The sequence below is a fragment of the Punica granatum genome, chromosome 7 (genome assembly GCF_007655135.1).
Source record: "Punica granatum isolate Tunisia-2019 chromosome 7, ASM765513v2, whole genome shotgun sequence".
NCBI lineage: Eukaryota > Viridiplantae > Streptophyta > Magnoliopsida > Myrtales > Lythraceae > Punica > Punica granatum.
Genome location: NC_045133.1, coordinates 11504229 through 11524167, shown reverse-complemented (window position 1 = coordinate 11524167; position 19939 = coordinate 11504229). Strand labels below are relative to the sequence as shown.

Genomic DNA, 19939 nt, shown 5'->3' with positions numbered 1-19939 from the left:
GTAAATATAAAATAATTTTTCAGAAAAATATAGGTCTCGAATACCAGTTCCCTAGGTACCATGTATGTTGAAATCGAAACCGAAATTTATCTTGACCGGTTCCTTAAATTACTACCCGAACCTTACCCTATTTTCAATTAGAGTTATCCGGACCTTACCCTAACGGGTAGGGCCGGCAATATTTGACACGACACGATAACACGATACAAAGTTAAACGGGTTCGGGTTTGGGTTTTTTGATATGCGGTCTAAACGGATTGAATCCGTTTAGACATGGTTAATAATCGTGTCTTATCAGGTTAAACTCGTATAACTCGATTATACACAATTAAACCTGTTTTATGTAGACGAGTTCAATCGTGTTATTTAATCATGTAACCAGATAACCTGTTTATCTAACTAAATTTACTAAAATATCCTTACACTAACCTTAATTTCGAAATTTTCTCCTTCCAGTTCTAGTGGGAGTCATCAGTTCAAATCAGAGTCTTCGGTTCGGTCCTCCTGCTTCCTATTTCATATGTTCATAAGATCATATTCATCTTCACCATATTCAAAATTTCCTTCCAGCTTCCACTCGATTTCCTTTGGAATTTGGATCCTTGAGTTTTATCCTTCCAGATCCAGCCTCCACCTGAGTCGAAGACAACCTCGACCGTCCGCTCAGACGAAGCCTCCACCTGAATCCTTCTGTTGTTCCGGTCGACAACACCTAGACAAAGGCGACTTCACCTGAGTCATCTTGACCGCACGACCTCGACCCCGCGACCTCGGCCCTACGACCACGACCCCGCGACTGCTACAGCGATCGCCACCCCGCAACCTTGGAGCCCTCTACAGTCGAGCCCTCTCTCCAATGAGTCTGACCTCAGACGAAGACGACGTTAACTCGACCTCAAACGAAGTCGACCTCTACCCCGACTCTATCGTGCGACCTCGATATCGGGTATCCCCTGCTCTGCAGACCCTAAAGCACTCCTCTTCCCTATCCCGGCTTTGCTGCTTGTTCTGTCTATCTTATTTCTATCGATTTATGGAATCAAGAGTTTCTTGTAATGTTTTATGATGGTGTGTGCTGGTGATGGATCAAAAACAGGGGAAGATAGAGATGAGGAGGGCGTGAAGGAGATGGAGTAATATGGTGGTTATGGAGTAATGTTATGAAGGTGATGGAGTAATGTGGTGGTTATGGAGCAGTGAACTGCAGATTGCAGTGCAGCTGCAGGTTAGGAGGATGGTCGAGAGATTGAGGGTGCGGATAGAGCTGGGACCGATTGTTTTTGTTTAACTTTTATAACTATGTTTTGTCTTTTTTCCATAATATGTTTCAACTACTAGCTCTTTTTTTGGGTAGACATAGCTCTCTTTTGTTCGTAGTTTCAGTTCCTTCGTGTAATTTGTTTGCTTTGCTTTGCGCATGTGGAAAATTCTGCAATAACATGAAAATTTCTTCAATGATTCTATTATTGGGGAAGTTTGAGCAAGACCATTATGACCTCAGCAGTTTGGTAGCGTAAAAGTAGTCTACAAGCGTATAGATTTACCCCAGAACAAACTTTGTTATGTTTTTTTGTTTTTTTTTCCCCTGGTTCTATTTGACTTCCTTTGAAATGTCTCTCTTCTGAAGTGGCAAGAAGGCAATAACAACAATCTATTTTAAGCAAATATTTGATATGCTCTAACCAATATATCTATTCTTTCAAAAATATAGTTTGAGTCCCTTGAATAATCTGATAGCCACGACTTGTTTGAGTGCCTTTCCATTTGCGAGTACTTTTTCCATTTGCATTAACCAGTTTCTCATTGTTTGTTTTATTTAGGAATAATGAGTTCAGAAAATAATTTTGAGGTGAACTTGGAATCCTCTGAGAAGGAAAAACCTATGGCCACGATAAACGAAGATGATGATGTAGTAGAGCTCGATGTAGACGAGATCCAAGACACTACAACAAGAATTCAGGCAGGGACATCGAAAGACAAACGAAAAAGAAGGTTGACCTCACTTGTGTGGCAATTCTTTGAGAAGTTGGCAGAAAAGTCTATTGATGGTAAGAGTCGTTGTAAGTACAAGAAGTGTGGAGCTATTTTTATTTATGATAGTCAATATGGGATAGGAAATCTGAAAAAGCACAGTGAAAGATGCATTCGAGATGTTGGTCAGCTACTCATGAACCATGATATGTCTTTGAGAAGTGCTACATTTGATCCTGAACACTTTCGTGAGTTGTTGATTGCTGCCATTATTATGCATGATCTGCTTCTTGCTTTTATGGAGTATGCTGTAATTAGATCTATATTATCATATTTGTGTGAGAGTTTGCATGTTATATCTCGAAACACTGCAAGGGCTTATGTGTTGAAAGTTTATAAAAAAGAGAAGGCACGAGTTAAGGGCTTGCTTGAAGAAGCTAGTGGTAGGATTTGTTTGACATCTGATTTGTGGATCTTGATTACTACTTATGGTTATCTCTCTTTGACCGCACATTTTATTGATGAAAATTGAATTTTGCAAAAAAATAATTCTGAGGTCCCGTTTAGATTCTGAGTTCAATGATTTTAACTTTAACTTTAACTTTAACTCAACACACTACACAACAAAAATACACATTTTCCAATTCAAAAATTTTAACTTTAATTTTAACTCAACACACTATACAACAAAAACACACGTTTCCCAAGTCAAATTTATAATCACATCTCATTTGTCATTTTTCACAATCAAAATCAAAGTAACTTTAACTCTGAATCCAAACGGCCGATGAATTTCTCACCGATGCCACCTCCACATACTGGTGTGTCATTGAGTAACAAGATTACCTCTTTGTTGGCTGAGTGGGTATTATGGAAAGATTGTTTTCTATTACTTTGGATAATGCTTCCACCAATGACACTTTTCGTGGGCTTGTTGAGATTGCATTTAAATTTGATGGATGCACTCCTAGCCAAAGGTGAATTATTTCATCAACGATGTTCTGCTCATATCATTAATTTAATTGTGCAAGATGGACTAAAAGAGATTGATGTTGCGGTAGACAAAGTACGGGAGAGTGTCAAGTATGTTAAGGGGTCTCAGGTTAAAAAAGAAAAGTTTCTTAAATGTGTGAAACTCTTCTCTTTGAATCCGAAGAAAGGCTTGATGCAAGATGTCCCTACTCGTTGAAATTCAACTTGTCTTATGCTTGAAAGTGCATTCTATTATCGTCGTGCATTTTGCCACCTAGAGTTAAGTGATTCCAATTATACAAATTGTCCAACCCCATTGGAGTGGCAGAAGATTGAGAAGATAAAGAAGTTCTTGGGAGTTTTCTTTGAGATTACAAACTTGTTTTCTAGGAGTAAGCATCCAACAGCAAATCTAAGCATCCAACCGCAAATTTATTCTTTTCTTCCACTTTCAAAACATATGTGATGTTCAAGGAGTATAGTAATGGGACAGATGAAGATATGAGACCAATGTCGTTGAAGATGCTTGTGAAATTTAAAAAATATTGGTCTGAATTTTCAGTGATTTTATCGATTGCGATGATATTGGACCATAGGTACAAACTTGAGTTTATGGATTGGAGTTACAAAAAGTTGTATGGTAGTCAATCTTCAGAATTTCAGACTGTTCGAGACAAATTATTCTCATTTTATGAAGAATATACAACACATCGAAGGTGAATCGAACATTTGCATCAAAAGAGAAGGTGGTGTCAAATCCTAATCAAGAGTCTGAATCTGTAGATATACTGGAGGTAAAAATTTTAATGATGTTATGTATTACTTTGTCAATATTTGTATTTGTTATCCTCCCTATATTTTCATTTTCTTGTTGTCAGTTGCACTTGGAATATGTTTGTCATTGGTCTCTCCTTGTTATTTTTAATTTTTTTATCAGGAGTTCGATGATTATGCTGATAATGTGTATTTAGCATCATCGAAAAAGTCCGAGCCAGAAAAGTACTTGGATGAGACAATGAGCGATAGAAAGATAGACTTGGACATTTTTGAGTATTGGAAAATTAACTCCCAACGATATCCAATAATTGCAAGGATGGCTCGTGATATTTTGAGCATTCCCGTATTCACAGTTGCCTTCGAGGCAGCATTCAGCAGTGGAGGTCGTGTTCTTGATCAATATCGGAGTTCTTTGAAACCCGACCTTGAGGAAGCACTCATGTGCTCTCGAGATTGGCTTTATGGATTAGTCGATAAGTTTACTTTTCAAATCTGATTTCTACAGTTTTTTTGTTGATCTATCTCTTTTTTGAATGTAGATGGTTGTGGAATTTCCGCTGATCAACTCACAGAGGATGTGATGAACTTAAATATTAGCGAGGAGCCATCAACTCAAGGGTCTAATACTATGGTTAATTAAGGGAGAAATTAGCTCTTGGGAACATTAACAAGTCCATGGAATGGAATATCTCTTGGTAAGAGTTGTAGAGCTCTATTGCTTTTGTATTCGCAATTGTTTGGCTTGGGTTGGATTATGTTATATTTCGTATACCAACAAAATAATATTTTTATGCCTTTGTAGAATTGCTATGTTTTGTCAGTGATCCTCAGACTATTGAGATTCTTATTGTATCTTCACTTCATCCATTTCGAAGCACATTACCATCGCATGCTGATTTGGCGATGACAAACTAGTCTTTTCTTGCCTCTTCTTAACATTGTATCGTCTTACTTATACTTGTCTTTGCCATGTGTTACTTTCAAGTTGATATAATTAACTTTGTCCCGGAATTAATGGGACCCTTCAATAGCAATATGTCGGTTTGTCCCACAAACTAGCACTGCTCTCAATGGGCAAGGAAGAACATGAAGTATTGTCTCTGCAATGCAAAAAATGGAGTCTCATTGTTTTTGGGTTTGGTTAGTGTAATTAGTTGAGGAGTAGTAGAGTACCCTAGATTTTCTCCACTTACAGGTAGAAGTCTACTAAAGGTTTTTCCATTGGTTTCTTGCTAACATGGATAATTGGGTAATGTCTTATTTTAGTAATTATGATATGTCAATATTCAGGATGGATTCTTAGATGTTTACTGTATTTTCTTGGCACTTATTATGCCAAAATCATGGTTGCGCCATAAATTAGATGTGGCAACTGATCTGAGAATTATTGTTCTTATTCCTTTACCGTTTTACAATGTTGAAGTTCAAATCTAATAAGTCTTTATATTCCTTTAGTTCTTTTTGCCCATATCTTCAGTATTGATTTTCAACATGGTTAGAATAGCTCACTTCATACTTTCTCCTATGAAAGATTCGTGTCCATATTATGCAAATCTCGATTCTTTTTTCTTCTCATTTATTTTTGGAAAAATTTAAACAGGTCGTGTTTAAGTGTTCGGGTAACCAGGTTAAACGGATAAACATGTCATGTTAACGTGTCCGGGTAACCGGGTTGAACGGATAAACAACTCGTGTTAACGTGTCCGAGTAAACGGGTTGATCGAATAAACATGTTATGTTAATGTGTCCGGGTAAACGGGTTGATCGGATAAACATGTCATATTAATGTGTCCGGGTAACAGTTATAATCGTGTCATGTATACGTGTACCTATTATGACATGTTTCCATAAACAGGTTTAAACGTGTCGTGTACAAGTTGATATGGATATAAACGTATAGTGTTCGTGTTTCCAAAACCTGACCCATTTAATAATCGTGTCGTGTACGGGTTATGACTTTAATGACACGAGCCTATTTAGACACGACACGACTCGAATTGTCACCCCTATTAACGGGTAGGTTTCAACTGGTTTCGGGTATAACCGATATCAATGCACACCCTTAGCTGGGACGGTCCCCCAACTATAATTACATTTTAAGGTTGCGTTTGGTTCAAATAAATGAGAATTCAATTCCATGCTTATTACATAATATCTATTACTTTATTTGCTTTGATTAGTAATCGTAATCACAATTATGGATAGGTTTTTATCTGTAATAGACCCCCAATTACAATGCCCACCTCTTTCTACATAATAAGGGTTACGCATACGCAATAGAAACGAAATTACTAAGCTCGTGTTTGGTTTTCGAGTTGGACCATAATCTAACTCAACTTGATTTTGTGTAATAATTTGAAAGTGTTGACATATATACGGATGGGTGAGAATAAATATATGTATGTATATATAGATGTGAAAGTAGATGAGAAATTTATTATTAAAAATTGATTATAATAATGATTATGAAAAAATATAAGCGATAAATTGTTATTAAGTGGAGAAAAAGACAAAACGGTAACGATTGCAGTACTGAATTTGAGAAATAATAGAGTTGAGCTTAGTAGAGTAAAATATTTTATTTGAAAACCAAACAAAGCCTAAGGTTACATTTGTTTTTTAGAGAAAATATTTATCTAAAAAAAAGAGTTCCGCATCTTTCTTGGGCCCGGGGAACAAATGGGACTCTGGTTGTGAGCAAGGACAAAAAACTTCTACAATTTACAGCTACAATTTTCACTCCGTTCCACTCCACTTTGCTTTTTTCTTCTATTCAATCGCATAATTGTTACTTTTTCCCTTTTTCTTCAATTTTTTTTTATTTTAACTACCATTCAATTCCATTTTTTAATATTAAATTCTTTTAATTATTCATTACTATTCATTACTTTTTTTTCACGATTCAACAATACAATCATTACTTTTTTATCTTATTCCTCAACCCCATTATTGTAATCCTACTTAAATATATATATATATATATATATACACACACACACACTTTTTTGCTAATAGACCTTTAAAATTACCTTTAACTATCCTTCAAATTTTCTAAACCCACCTCTTGCCGCCTTTCTTCCGCCTCTGTCGTCCCTCTCCGTCGATCGCCGCAGGCAGACTTCCATTTTTGGCAAAATGGAGACACCCAATCCGTTACTCTCACGTCGACTAGACTACATTCAACCTTAGTGAGGCCCGATTTGACCTCACCAGGCAAATTAGAGTCGACGCCTCCCGAAGGTTTATGTCCCTCCCACTTGCTCAACTCTCAAGCCATGGCCAAGGGTCCACGCCCCATGGCCGGGTTCGCACTTGGGTCGCGAACCCAGCCATGGGGCTCGCAGGCCTTGGGTTCGTCGAACCACAATAAGGGTTATCGTCATCAGGTGGAATTCCGAGGCATTTCTTTCCTTGATTCATCTTCATTTCTGAGGATTACCCGACTCTTCCAACTAGAGATTCTGTTATGAACCCCTAAGAATGAACACATGCGGTGATGGAGGCAGATAGCGACCGTCATAAAGATGAATGCATAATTTTGGTTAAGGGGTCGAGTTCTTAGGAAGGACAAATAAGAAGGTCAATCTTCAAAATTAAGGGGTAAATATATTTTTTATAAAAAAATCTAAGTAAAATACATAATTTTTTTTATAACGTCAAAATTTTAGTAGGGCAACTGCCCTTTCAACCCTCTTGATCCATCCCTAGCAACCAATGATGAAAATTAGATTGATGTCTACTTGACTTCATGTGATTGAACAAATGAGAGATGAATTATTAAAAGCTCTACTTGTTTGACAAAGGAGGTGCAGAGGAGATTTGAGACAATGGTGGTTCCGGTGCCGAACATCACTGACTATACGTGATCGTTGGCGGCCTCTAATATCATAGAGACCTCATCTGAGGGGTGACGATTGACATGGGAGAGAGCGACCACCTCCATTCCTTTCTTTGATGTAGTCATGCATATCTATCTTTTAAATAATTTATAATTTTTATATGTACAAATCATAATAGATAAATCAGATTATTTTGGTTATCGATTTATTAAGTTGGTCAACTGATGGGTGACATGGTGTGATATTATTGAGACACATGCCATGACGCATATGTAACAACTCTATAATTTCGACAAGTAAGCGGCCCTCTAAATTTATTTAATTTTATATATGACCCAATAGATTTGTGACACCATTAAAAAATATATGGGTGAAAATGTTGTCTTCAAAACAGAAGCTATCATTCCATTATAGAATTAGCCTTAGTATACGCACAAAAAGTTAAAAATTATGGATCATCAGGATTAGAAATGGTAAATCTAATGAAAAAAATTTATAATTTTAGCCATTACATTGAACGCTTTTATATTTCAGTCAATCTTCTTTCTTTTTTTTTTGTTTACATCCAATAATTTTGCTTTTCTTTTTTGTTATTTTTTGTCTTGTACCTTTAGTTGTTATTCTCATTTACATCCAACTGTTTTGCTTACTTTTTTATTTTTGTCTTTTTCATTTTCTTTGTTTGTTTGTTTTGTCTTGTGCCTTTGGTTGTTTTTCTATTTCCATCCATTTCTATTAGAGAGAATTCATGTTTAATATGGTCCTCAAATTTAATCACTTATTTAATTTTGTCCTTATTCTCATTTTTCTTTCAATTCTTGTCTTTAGTGCTACACATTATATAGGCTTATTTTAGCTAGTCATTGGCGACCTTTCATTATATCCCTCTCTTTCTGAAAATAAAAATTGAAAATTAAAAAACTTTTAAAAAAAAGAATTATATGCAGGAGACAAAAAGAATGGACCGTGCAACACTTGCAACCACCCCCCATTAGTAGTTTGTCGAGAGCCCACCTTTAGCGAGGGTCCGTGGCGACATCATTCGAGGCAATTGTGGAGATTTTAGGCCTTTACTGGTCTACTTTCCTCTCTCTCTTTACAAAGAGAGGAAAGGGACAAAACAGATGGTTGTCGACGACCTCACCTTCGTGTTGATGTTGGATATTTACCATCTATCAGCCACTTTCTTCCCCCTCTTTTTCATATTTTAATACTTTAATATTTTTTGTGGATACTAGTGGAATGGCATGTGCATGAATTATGGATGTTGTAGCACTGAATCATCCCATATATTTAAACAAGTTGAATATATTTTATTTATAAAGTAGTGTTTCAATTGACTATATAAATAAATCTAATAAATGTTAATTGGTTGGTAAACCAACAAGTATACGAACCATGCCATGTTAATGTACAAAACGGTATAGTAATCAATTGTAGCCAATAATTCATTCAATACTTCAAAACCAATGTAGATCAATCTAGGAACTGCCTTCTTTTGAGCCATTGGTAATGTTCCCAGCAAACCTTTGGTATTTATGGCTTCATAAGGCAACCCAATGCAATTAATGTCGAACCACATAAACAACAAGCAGTGCTTGCCCCTGCTCTTGTCAAAGGAGCATCACAATCATGTGGCTCGTTTTGGTCTTCAGCTCATTCACCGATTTTGTTAAGGACCTTGATCGCTCGACTCGCTCCGGCAAATATAAAAGGAAAATTTCGCATTAATCACTACACAAATTTACTATCTTTGAAGGTTAAGAATAAAAATAACGGTAGAAGATTGGAGACAAGGAGAAGGAGATAGGATATCAAGGTTGTCACTAGGTTAATACAACTCTAGCAACCACCAGCACGGTGATCTAGTGGTTAAGCTTTAAGCGTTCCACTTGAATATCACGAGTTCGAACCTTATTGAGGACGTAGAGCTTGCCACTATGTGAATGTATTATGGGATAGAGGTGACCGACCCATAATGCTTGATTCAGTAGACTTAGAATTTAATTCACTAGTGTGTTGGTGGGGCTGTGGTGACCAAGCTAGGCTAAGTCTCAGCGAGTTATGACAAAATGAACATTCCATGGCGGTCAGATTCCCTTAGTTGGGGCAGCCACAACGAGCTAATAATTCGACCTAGCCTTTTACTCAGCAAAAAATAAAAATAAATAATAAAAATACAACTCTAGCAACTTGTACATTTGTCGAGAAAGGTCTCTTAGAAATTTATGCCTTGTTCTCAACTCTATTCTAACTTTGTATATATATAGGTTGTAATGATTTCATTGTTAAATTATGAGAAAAAAAGTGTGAAAAAATAATGAATAGCGATGTAAAGTAATTATTGTGTTAAATTGTGGAAAAAGTAATAAATAGTTGAGATAATTTAATATTAAAAATTAAATTAAATGATTAAAAAATTAAAGAAAATAAAAAAGTAATAATTGTGTTGTTGAATTGAAACTAAGTGAAGTTAAGTGGAGTTAAGTTTAAAAAATAAACTCTAAAATCAAATAAAGTTTTAGGTTATGTTTGGTTTTAGAGTTGAGTTTTGGTTTTAATTAGTTTGTAATGATTGTGTTGTTGAATTGTGAAAAAAAATGAATAGTTGAAAGAATTTAGTATTAAAAATTGAATTGAATGGTTCAAAAAATTGAAAAAAAAGGAAAAAGTAATAATTGTGTTGTTGAATTGAAGATAAGTGGAGTTGAGTAGAGTAGACTCAAAAAAAAATTTGAAATCAAACAAAGCCCTAGCACTGAAATAAAATATCCTCTGAACATCCATTCATGCTTTCTCTAAAAAAAGAAAATCCAAGTACAGTATTTTCTTTTTCATTCTGAAAGAAAATTGGAACTCCTCGACCACATTTTTCACGTAAAGTAAAACAACTCCAAGTGTATTAAATGAAAAAATGCCCCCGAGCAGATTTGAGAAATGGACTCTCCATATTAAATCAAGTACTAACATGCCTTCATAGTTCATAGAGTATATAACCTAGAAAGATTTGAGGTCTTTTCACAATTTTGAAGCTGAAAGCTTGGCCCACTTCAAAGACTTACATCGCTATTAGATTACATTTTCCCTCCATTTCTGTCTAATCCCAATACAGCACTATGAAGAGTCTTGGTCGCAGACTGTTTGGTGTATTTGATTTTAGAGTTAATTAGAGTTGAGTTTTGATTTTAATTGGGTTAGAATAATTATATTGTTGAATTATGAGAAAAAGTGTGAAAAAGTAATGAATAGTTGAGAGAAAGTAATGATTGTGTTGAATTGTGAAAAAAGTAATTGATAGTTTAGAAAATTTAGTATTAAAAATTGAATTGAAAGGTTAAAAGAATTGAAAAAAAAAGTATTAATTGTGTTATTGATTTTTGTTGTGTAGTGAATAGAGTTAAAGTTAGAGTTAGCATTTTAAAAACTTGATTGCAAAATCAAACAGGGTTTAGATGTAAACTCCAAAAATTTTATAAGATAATTACAAAATAATATCAAAATTTTTTTTATATAAATAAGGAATATTCAGAAAATTACAATTTCAACCAAGAAAGTAAAATATCCTGATAAAATGCCACAATTCCACCGTCATTCCGACCTATAAAACAACTTAGAAAATATATTTTGGGGGTGATATTGAAGCCTAGTAAATAACTGCAATCTAAATTAGCCTAATCGTAGCATATATTTAGTAATATCATAAATATATCGCGAAAACCTCCAAAAATCAGAGAGGCAATTGATGAAAAGTGCGAACCATTGGAATGGAATGGCCCAGTTCGGAAGGCAGAGAATGTGTAACTGTCAAAGGAACCTAATCGCAGCACTTCGGCTTGGTGGTTCGAGCGCAGGTCGAGTGGCCAGCAGGACGGCAGGGTGAGGAAGGTGGCCCGGATCGTAGGCGGAGTGATCGAGAAAAGAAGGACAAAGGAGCCGGCAAAGAGGGTACGTGAATGTCAGAGGGTGCAAAGCATCCCCTGGGAATGGGACGAATAGAAATGAAAATGCGAAAGCATAGGAGTCTCCCGGTGGGATGCTACGTAGCAATGAGGCAAACAGGCAGCAAGAAAAAAAATGCAAGGGTAGGACTAGTTTAGAAATTTTAAAAATATGAGATTAACCTCAAACTTTTTATTGTAGAGTAGATTTATTATCATATAAATATCATATTACATTTTCTATTGGAGAATTAAAGACTACGAACAAAATGTTTAATGCCGAGGACATGATTGAAAAAAATGACATAACTGAAAAAGTTACAAAAGCCAACACCAAAACTTACATTTTTTTCTAATAGAAAATTCGATTAATGGGTGGGAAAAAAACAACCATTGAAAATGAAGAAATAGAAAAGGAAAGGACTAAAGTTTGCGTTTAGTATCGAAATAGTATTATTACTGTATTCTACTTCACAAGATGAAGAAAAAATAATTGAAAAAATAATTGAAAAAATTAGTTGTAAAAATTATTAAGAAAAAATATACGAGAGAATTCATTATAACATTGGAGAAAAAAATAAAAAAATAATGAATAGTTAAGAAAATTTAATATTAAAAATTTACTTATAATAATAATTAAGAAAAAATATATAAAAAAAATTATTATTAAATTGAAAAAAGGATAAAAAGGTAATTATTGTATTGTTGAATTAAAAAAATAATAAAGTAGAGTGGAGTAGAATAAAATTATGATTTAACCAAACAAAGTGTGTGGTCCAAAGATACTGAGATAAAAGTATAATGTTGTGTTTGGTTTGAATTGTAAAACTAAACAGGCCTTAATTTTTCCAAATCCAATTGATGAGATCTATGTATCACCATAATACATTTTTCAGCTTATCATCGTACAGTTGATCTATCTAGTGTATGCTTCGAGCTATTTTATTTCTAGCCTTGAGTCTGTCTTCTTGTTCTTTTCGGGTTCTTTGTTTGAGGCAGTAGAAGGGGGCAGAATATTAAAAAGAATTTATTTTATCATATGACTTAACATTAACAGATATTTTTAGTTCTATCCCAGTATAATTTTACCTGAGGTATCCCAACGTTACTATTTTTATTTCACTAACTATCCCTTAGGGCTAGATGGTGACATCAAATTAGCAATATTGAGATATCTTAAATAAAAAATCGACGTTAAAATAGATTTAAGAATATCTGTCAACGTTATACTATATGATGTAATATACCCTATTAAAAATAAATTTCGATTCGATTAATCCAACAACCCAATTCACAAAAATAAAAAATAAAATTAAAAAAAAAACTCGCCCGACCTGTTCAGTAACATTCCGACCGACGGACGAGTCTGATGAGATGATTGATAGAGAACGACGATAATTATTATATATTATTATCATTACTATTTTATTATAAAATTATTATAAATTTTGTCTTGGGGAGCGTAACGGCTAGTTCTATTCTCTCTCTGCTCTGCCCTTTCAAACGTCTAGTTTGACGAAACAAATTGCACCCTCGGATTCTCTCTCTCTCTCCTCTGTCTGCTTTCACTGTCGCCGCTCTCTCTCTCTCTCTCTCTCTCTCTCTCTCTCTCTCTCTCTGTCTGCGTGTGTGTGTGAAAGGCAGAGCTTTTCAAGCGATAGCAGATCAGAGCGGTTACTGCTTTCCTTTCTCCGGGAGGCTCCGCCATTGCAGTCGAAGGAAGCTGTAGCTTTTGAAGCTCTCGAATCGTAGAGGAGGAGGGAAGATGTCGAAGGTCCTGAGCATCTTCAAGAAGCAGACTTCCCCCAAAGGTTCTTACTTGACTTTACCCTCTTCGTCAACCGATTGGGGCTTAGTTTGCCCTCCTAAGCTCCGGTTTTTCTCTGTCGATTAACATTTTTTTGGGTTCAATCTCGAGTTCTCTCGGAAGATTTTCTCGGGACGACCAATGGCTATGCTGTTTTTCTGAATTTTAGTCTCAAAAGCTCAAACTACCCCTTTTGCATTTAGTCGATCTTCGTCGATTGAGTGGGGGGGCTAATGGCATGTGCTCTCCGGATGTTATTCCTCAGTGTTAAGAAGGTCGGGTGGTTTGTAGTTGAAGAAATTAACATTTGCTTTGCCCAACAGATGCCCTCAGGACAAGCAAGCGAGAAATGGCGGTCGCTACACGAGGTAGGATTGATTTATGAGGTGACTGTAAAAGTAGCAATATAACTTCTGGTCTGCCGCATTCATGTTGAAATTGTTTTCCTTTCCTGAATGGGGTTCATCTCTTATGTGTTGTTAAGTCTCTAATGTGCTGCCTTCCCACGTTCATCTGAATTGTCTACTAATTCAAAGGATGATTCGGCAGAAAACTTTCGGTTTTTTGGCTTTTTGGAGGGGGGAAAAAAAGAAAGAAGAGAAAAAAGGAAAGGACTCTTATTTGGGGCCTTTGTTCCTTATTGATATCATGTCGTTATTGAAAAAAGGACAGGACTCTTTTTGAGGTGGTTTACGCCTGTAGAAGTGTAATAACTGAGAGCAGGTTGTGCTGAGAGGGGTACGACATGTAAGGTGGATTTGCCATGATCTTAATTTTAATTTGGGGCATGCTTGCACAAGGTATACCTGGAAAGTGGAAACAGTTTGGTAGGTTTTTAGTTAGATTTGGCTTTAAAAAAATCAGTAGGCTATGTTTCCTACAAATTTAGGAACTCTCATCTTTCAGTCGAGGAATTGATGATGGTTGTTTGTAACATTCTGTTAAATCCAGAAATCTTCCTTCCCAAGTTGCCTAACATGGCCAATCTTGTTTTTCCCCTTTCAGTCTGTAACATTATAAATTTCATGGTAAACTTAAATAATGAAAGCAGAATCTAACTGTGCTTTTTCTTTCTCTACTTCATTATTATTGTGCCAAGTTTTCTCTTCTTTGTTTCTTCTTCATTGAGGAACCTGTAATATGATATAGATTTCTGATAGGATCCAATTCCATCATTGATATTGTAGGATGTGGTTCCAAAATCTTAGTGCCGTTCTTCTACAGTGTAAAGGCTAGTAATTATAAAATTGGCAGGGTATTTAAGACTCTGTCAGCCTTGCAAAATTCTCCTAAAATCCACTTAGCTGGATACTTGACTTGTCATTGTTAGGACTTCCTCTGTGTTGGTTGACTGTTTCGCTTATCTATTTCTCCAGGTATTGAACGGGAGATTGCATCCCTTCAGTTGGAGGTATGCTTTCTATATATCATTGTTTTAGAATCCGGCTTATTTTTTGGCTCATTAACTGATTTCTTGTTGTTGTTTCAGGAGAAGAAGTTAGTGGCAGAGATCAAGAAAACAGCGAAGACGGGAAATGAGGCAAGTTATTCACCAAGTAACTTTTCTTAAGTGTTTTCAAATAATTTTGACTTTGGAAAAGTTGAGATAAAATTGTGGGTTGCTAGTGTCTGGTTTTTTCTTCTTACTAGGCATGCGCCTGAAACTTTAAATTTAGTTGAATTTTGTAAAAATTTAATTGGTCTAGCTTGACAATTTAATGCCCCTTCTAATGTGTTTGTGTGTGTGTATATGACGTACTCTTTCGTCGGCTTTCACAATCACTTAATGTTGATTCGTTCGATTGCTAATATAATTTCTTACTTCTTTATAGTTGTTATTGGTACCAGTTATGCGCCCTATTTAAATACTTTTTTATTGGCATAAAAAATTGAATTTCATTGGAGCAAATTTTCACCGCCTCATTAGCTTTAAAATTGAAATTAAAGTCGTCTTATACATGTTTCATAGTCAATTAAAGCTTACTTCAATCTGATACAGTTATTGCAAAGTATCGGAAAACTATGATAATTTGATATCATGTTAAAAGATTGAAAACACGACTATTTCATATCAGAAAATCGAGGAACCATGTTCTAAGTACACATATAACAGTTTATGCTAGTTGAATCTAGTGAAACATATTATGATCAGTACTTGTCGTGTCTTCTCTTTTAAAATACATGATGTACTTTTTAACTGACCCTTACTGTGCCATCACATTGATGCATCTTATCTATAGTAGAAGAGCACTCATGGATTACCTCATTTGTTGGTCACTATCATAAATTTGACCATTTATGTAAGATTTAAAATATATATCTATACTTTTTTTTTGCTCTGAACATATAAAATATAGGGAAAATACTTTTCCTCCGGCTGTTTTCGGAAGGAAATCCTCCGAGTGCACTCTGTCCAATAAAATGCCCTTGCTATCTGATTTATTTACAAAAGTGCCACTTGTCTCTATTCAGCTGCTCCGAATTTGGCCGCTCTAGCACTACTCTAAAATGTAACTTTTTAATTAATATAATTAAAAATCCTATAGAATAATTTGACATATCGTACTTAATATAATATTTAACATAATTAAGTTGACGATGTGACTTCGCAAGATGGCCAGTATAGTGATAGTTTTATGAGGTGGCTGTGCGAGAAATCGGCAAAAGAGTTTGTTGTCATATATATATATATAATGCTAGATTCAAAAGATTATGTTCATCCTATTTGTGGTCTTGATTTTTGAGGTTATCAAATGTTCTGTTGAACAACTTCTTCCCAAGAAAACTTTATAAAAGGTGATGCTAAAAATCATATACCAGGAAGCTGAATGTGTATGGTGGTAAATTTGTTATTCCCTTCTCTGGCTAAGATTAAAACATTTACCAAGACGAATTTCAGTTTTGGGTGTGTTTTTCAAGTATTTTCAGAAGAGAGCATTTATTCAGGATCTTCATGAATTATTTCGAGTAAATTTGTTCTCAGATATTGGAGACTTACTATAAAGAATTATGTTTATTTTTCTCAGGCATTCTTCCACAGACTGTTTTCATAAAGTTACTAAAAGTAAGACAAAACAGTAATGTAATTTTCTTTTTCCTTGAAAGATGCATCGGTTTAGTCCAATGAATAAGTAACATACAGAGAAGACCTCCCTGCTTTGCTGATTCACTGCACAAATTATAAGACAAGTCTTGTAATTTTCTCGGTTCATTCACCCAGTTGCTGCATAAATTGACTGTTTTCTTGCGAACTGGTTGACGTAAACGAACAATCACATTGTAACTAGTTAATATAGACTTATTCTCTCTGTTCTAGCTCTGCCTTAAATAGCTTCTTCATGTATTCAGGCAGCCACGAGAATCTTGGCTCGTCAACTTGTCCGCCTACGTCAACAAATAACTAACTTGCAAGGAAGTCGTGCCCAAATTAGAGGTGTAGCAACCCACACTCAGGTGTATCTTCTGGTCCATTTTCTTAACAAGAATTTGCGTCATCTGATGGTAAGTAACATCCTAAATAATTTGAAATTTCTTTCGTAATGTGTGGAAAAGGCATTATATGCCAGCACGTCAATTTCAACTGGCATGAAGGGTGCAACTAAAGCAATGGTGGCGATGAACAAGGTAAACTTTTATGGCCGGATTAAGCTCGCTTTGTAACCTATCGATAATGGCTATTTCCTTATATCAGCAATTATTTTACTTTCCAAGGTAATCAGATGTTGACATCGGATTATGCACTTATCACTCATATTGCTAACCTGTTATCCAAGAGTTATTCTTGTTATGAAACATTTAGCATGTTCCTTCGTTTTACAGTAAAACTTGAAAGTATTTGATTTTCAAGAGTTGATTGAAGGAGTCTGACAATTTCTGGCTTACCCTTTCTCAGCAAATGGCACCTGCTAAACAAGCAAAGGTGATAAAAGAGTTTCAGAAGCAATCAGCGCAAATGGACATGACGGTAATTGCTCTTTGGTGAAACTTTTTCTCACCGTATAAAATCTTGCAATGCACTAGTTTAGTGGATTGTTTCTGCTGAAATGCAATGGAGTAACTTCTTTTGGTAGTAAAAACCATCTCCATCATTGAATTTGTCGAGCATATGATTTATGATTCGCTTGCATAGCATTCTTTCACTACAATATCATAGATTTGCATAACTCTCAGCAGGTTTCCTTCTTTCAAGGAATTCATCTAATTTGTCTCTAAAGTGAGTTCTAAGTGGCTCGATTTACTAAATGGACAATCAAATAAAATTGGGAGACAAGCTTCTTGCTTACTTTTGAAGGTTGCAAGATTTGGATATCAAATATATTCAATTCCCAATCAATATTATCTTGAGAAACCTAAAGTGAAACGAGCTTCTATAATTGAAAAATTGTCCTCCTGCAGCCAAGCAGACCAACCAATTTGCTGGTTCATCCAGCTCCTACCGTGTTTAAGCTATTCTGGCTAATGATAGTATTTTAACCGGGAGACCTTTCTGATTTCCAATTCAACAACTTGAGCAACTTCCCTTGTTCATTTTTGAGAACTGCTTCAGTATTATTTGTGCCATGCTATCAATTAAACAATTGATATGGGTACTCGCAATATTATTATGGTTTTTTTAAACCGTGTTTTTCACCTAGCTTTTCCTGAGATTTGACGAATTGAAATGCGGTTTATTCTTAATGCAGATTGAGATGATGTCAGAATCTATTGATGAGACCCTGGACAAGGATGAGGCAGAAGAGGAGACTGAGGAGCTCACTAACCAGGTATTTTTCGTATATTAGCTATTTGCCCCTAATTAAGCTTGTTCATGATCTGACTCTTGTTCTTTTTCAGGTTCTTGATGAGATCGGCGTCGACATTGCATCACAGGTTGGTTTTTCCTTTGGTTTTTGATAAGTATTACGCTATCTCAGTTACCTGCATGACATGGATGACTAGTTCTTATCTGGGTATCATCTGCTTTTCCATTGCAGCTATCTTCTGCTCCAAAGGGACGTATTGCTTCGAAGAAGGTTGAAAATGTTGTTACCAGGTGCGTGAACTTGACTCATATTATATGCATATACAATATCACACTTAAAACTCTGGGAAGTTTTGCTCTGCTTAGGTTAGAGGAACAGTGGGATGACTTAATCACTACGAGTACCTTAGGAGTAGCCTTTTGTACAAATTCAAGAGTACTCCCAACAATTTTTACTACATCCAAACGCGGAGCACCACTGACCACTGTTGCCTACACCCACTAGAATGAAACTTAGAATATCCAATTACTACAATGCTTGAAGCTTAGCCGATCCAGTTACTTACAGTTTCGCTTATTTGAAGAACAAATCTGAGCTGTGTGATATTCAAAAAAATTAGAGCTTGTTTTCTTCGAAAAAAGAATGATGCTTGCTTCCCCATACAACAAAATACAGCCATGAGTCTCAAAACCCAACTTAGAGCGTATATTCTTTGAAACAAGAATGAAGCTTGCTTCTTCCCCATCACTTTTGCTTGATTTCATATACATGGGAAACTATTTGATGGTTTTGGACCATGTGCGATGTCATGGATAAATAGTGTCAAAGAGAAGCTTGATCACCGTAGACTCTACTTGTTAGAATATGATCGATCGATTTGATCAAGTTTCAATGAACACAATGTGCATATAACTGAGCGCTCGACCCAAATAGATGAAGCTTAAATTTTACATTTATTAAGATATTAGTGGAACCCCCATTTTCTATGCTCAGGCACAAAAGCGTCGGGTCAATCATTGGCTCATTCAGTTATATTTCGGGAGTAAATGTTACATCATAATATATCAGAGTAGGTTTTAAGAGTCAGCGCGAGAAGAAAGCTAAACACCACACCAGCTCAGCGTCAATAGTTGCAGAATGCATCTCATGCATGTTAGTCTTCTATCCCGATAATCATAGTTCCTAACTATTTTTGGGTTTGTATGAACTTGTCTGCAGTACTGAATCACCAGATGTGGAGGATCTCGAAAAGAGATTGGCCTCACTTCGACGAATCTGATCATCTTTCGAAGTTTGGTGAAGGTTGTTTACGATATAAATGCAGGCATATATGGGGGACATGGTGTTATATTAGATTTGGATATATGAACGATAAAAAGCATTTGTAAAGGTGTTATCAAAGTCTCTGTAGAGCTCATATACCGCTAAGCTGAGCTACAAAAAGTATGATCACCAATGAGGACACGGTATTTCATGGCTCTTCATATGTTGTAGTGTTCGAGCTTCGGTACATTACAAACTAGTTAATATAACGTGACAATACAAGACAATGCCGATGCATATGCATGCCATGCACGTAGGAGCATTCGTAGACTGATTGGGTAGTTTTTTTATTTTTACTCTCTTTTAAGAAAATAAAAAAGAAAAAGAATGGAGTTCTTGATGACCATTTTCCTCTTCCTGTATTTCCGCAACTACATTCTTTGCAAATCATTTGTCCCAACAAGATGCGGGATTGATAGAGTCGATCTTTGTTCCAAAATTTTGACGCCTAAAGGAAATTAACAAATGATCTTTAATTTTTCATGAAATTATAGTTATCCGCTTCCTCTAATTTAATTGGAAAAATTTATGTTCCTATATCTGTCCCTGATTACTTGCATGACTGCACAA

At 35.5% G+C, this 19939-nt stretch overlaps 1 protein-coding gene across 1 annotated transcript; it reads left to right on the top strand.

The window, feature by feature from the left end:
* Nucleotides 1-13025: 13025 nt before the first annotated feature.
* On the top strand, nt 13026-19715 carry LOC116212970 (vacuolar protein sorting-associated protein 2 homolog 2). The gene is made up of 11 exons (XM_031547750.1): nt 13026-13308; nt 13628-13672; nt 14681-14715; nt 14794-14844; nt 16653-16757; nt 16857-16928; nt 17197-17268; nt 17987-18067; nt 18138-18173; nt 18278-18336; nt 19265-19715. The coding sequence occupies exons 1-11, from the start codon at nt 13263-13265 to the stop codon at nt 19323-19325; spliced, it is 663 nt and encodes a 220-aa protein (XP_031403610.1). The 5' UTR covers nt 13026-13262; the 3' UTR covers nt 19326-19715.
* The last annotated feature ends 224 nt before the right edge of the window (nt 19716-19939 follow it).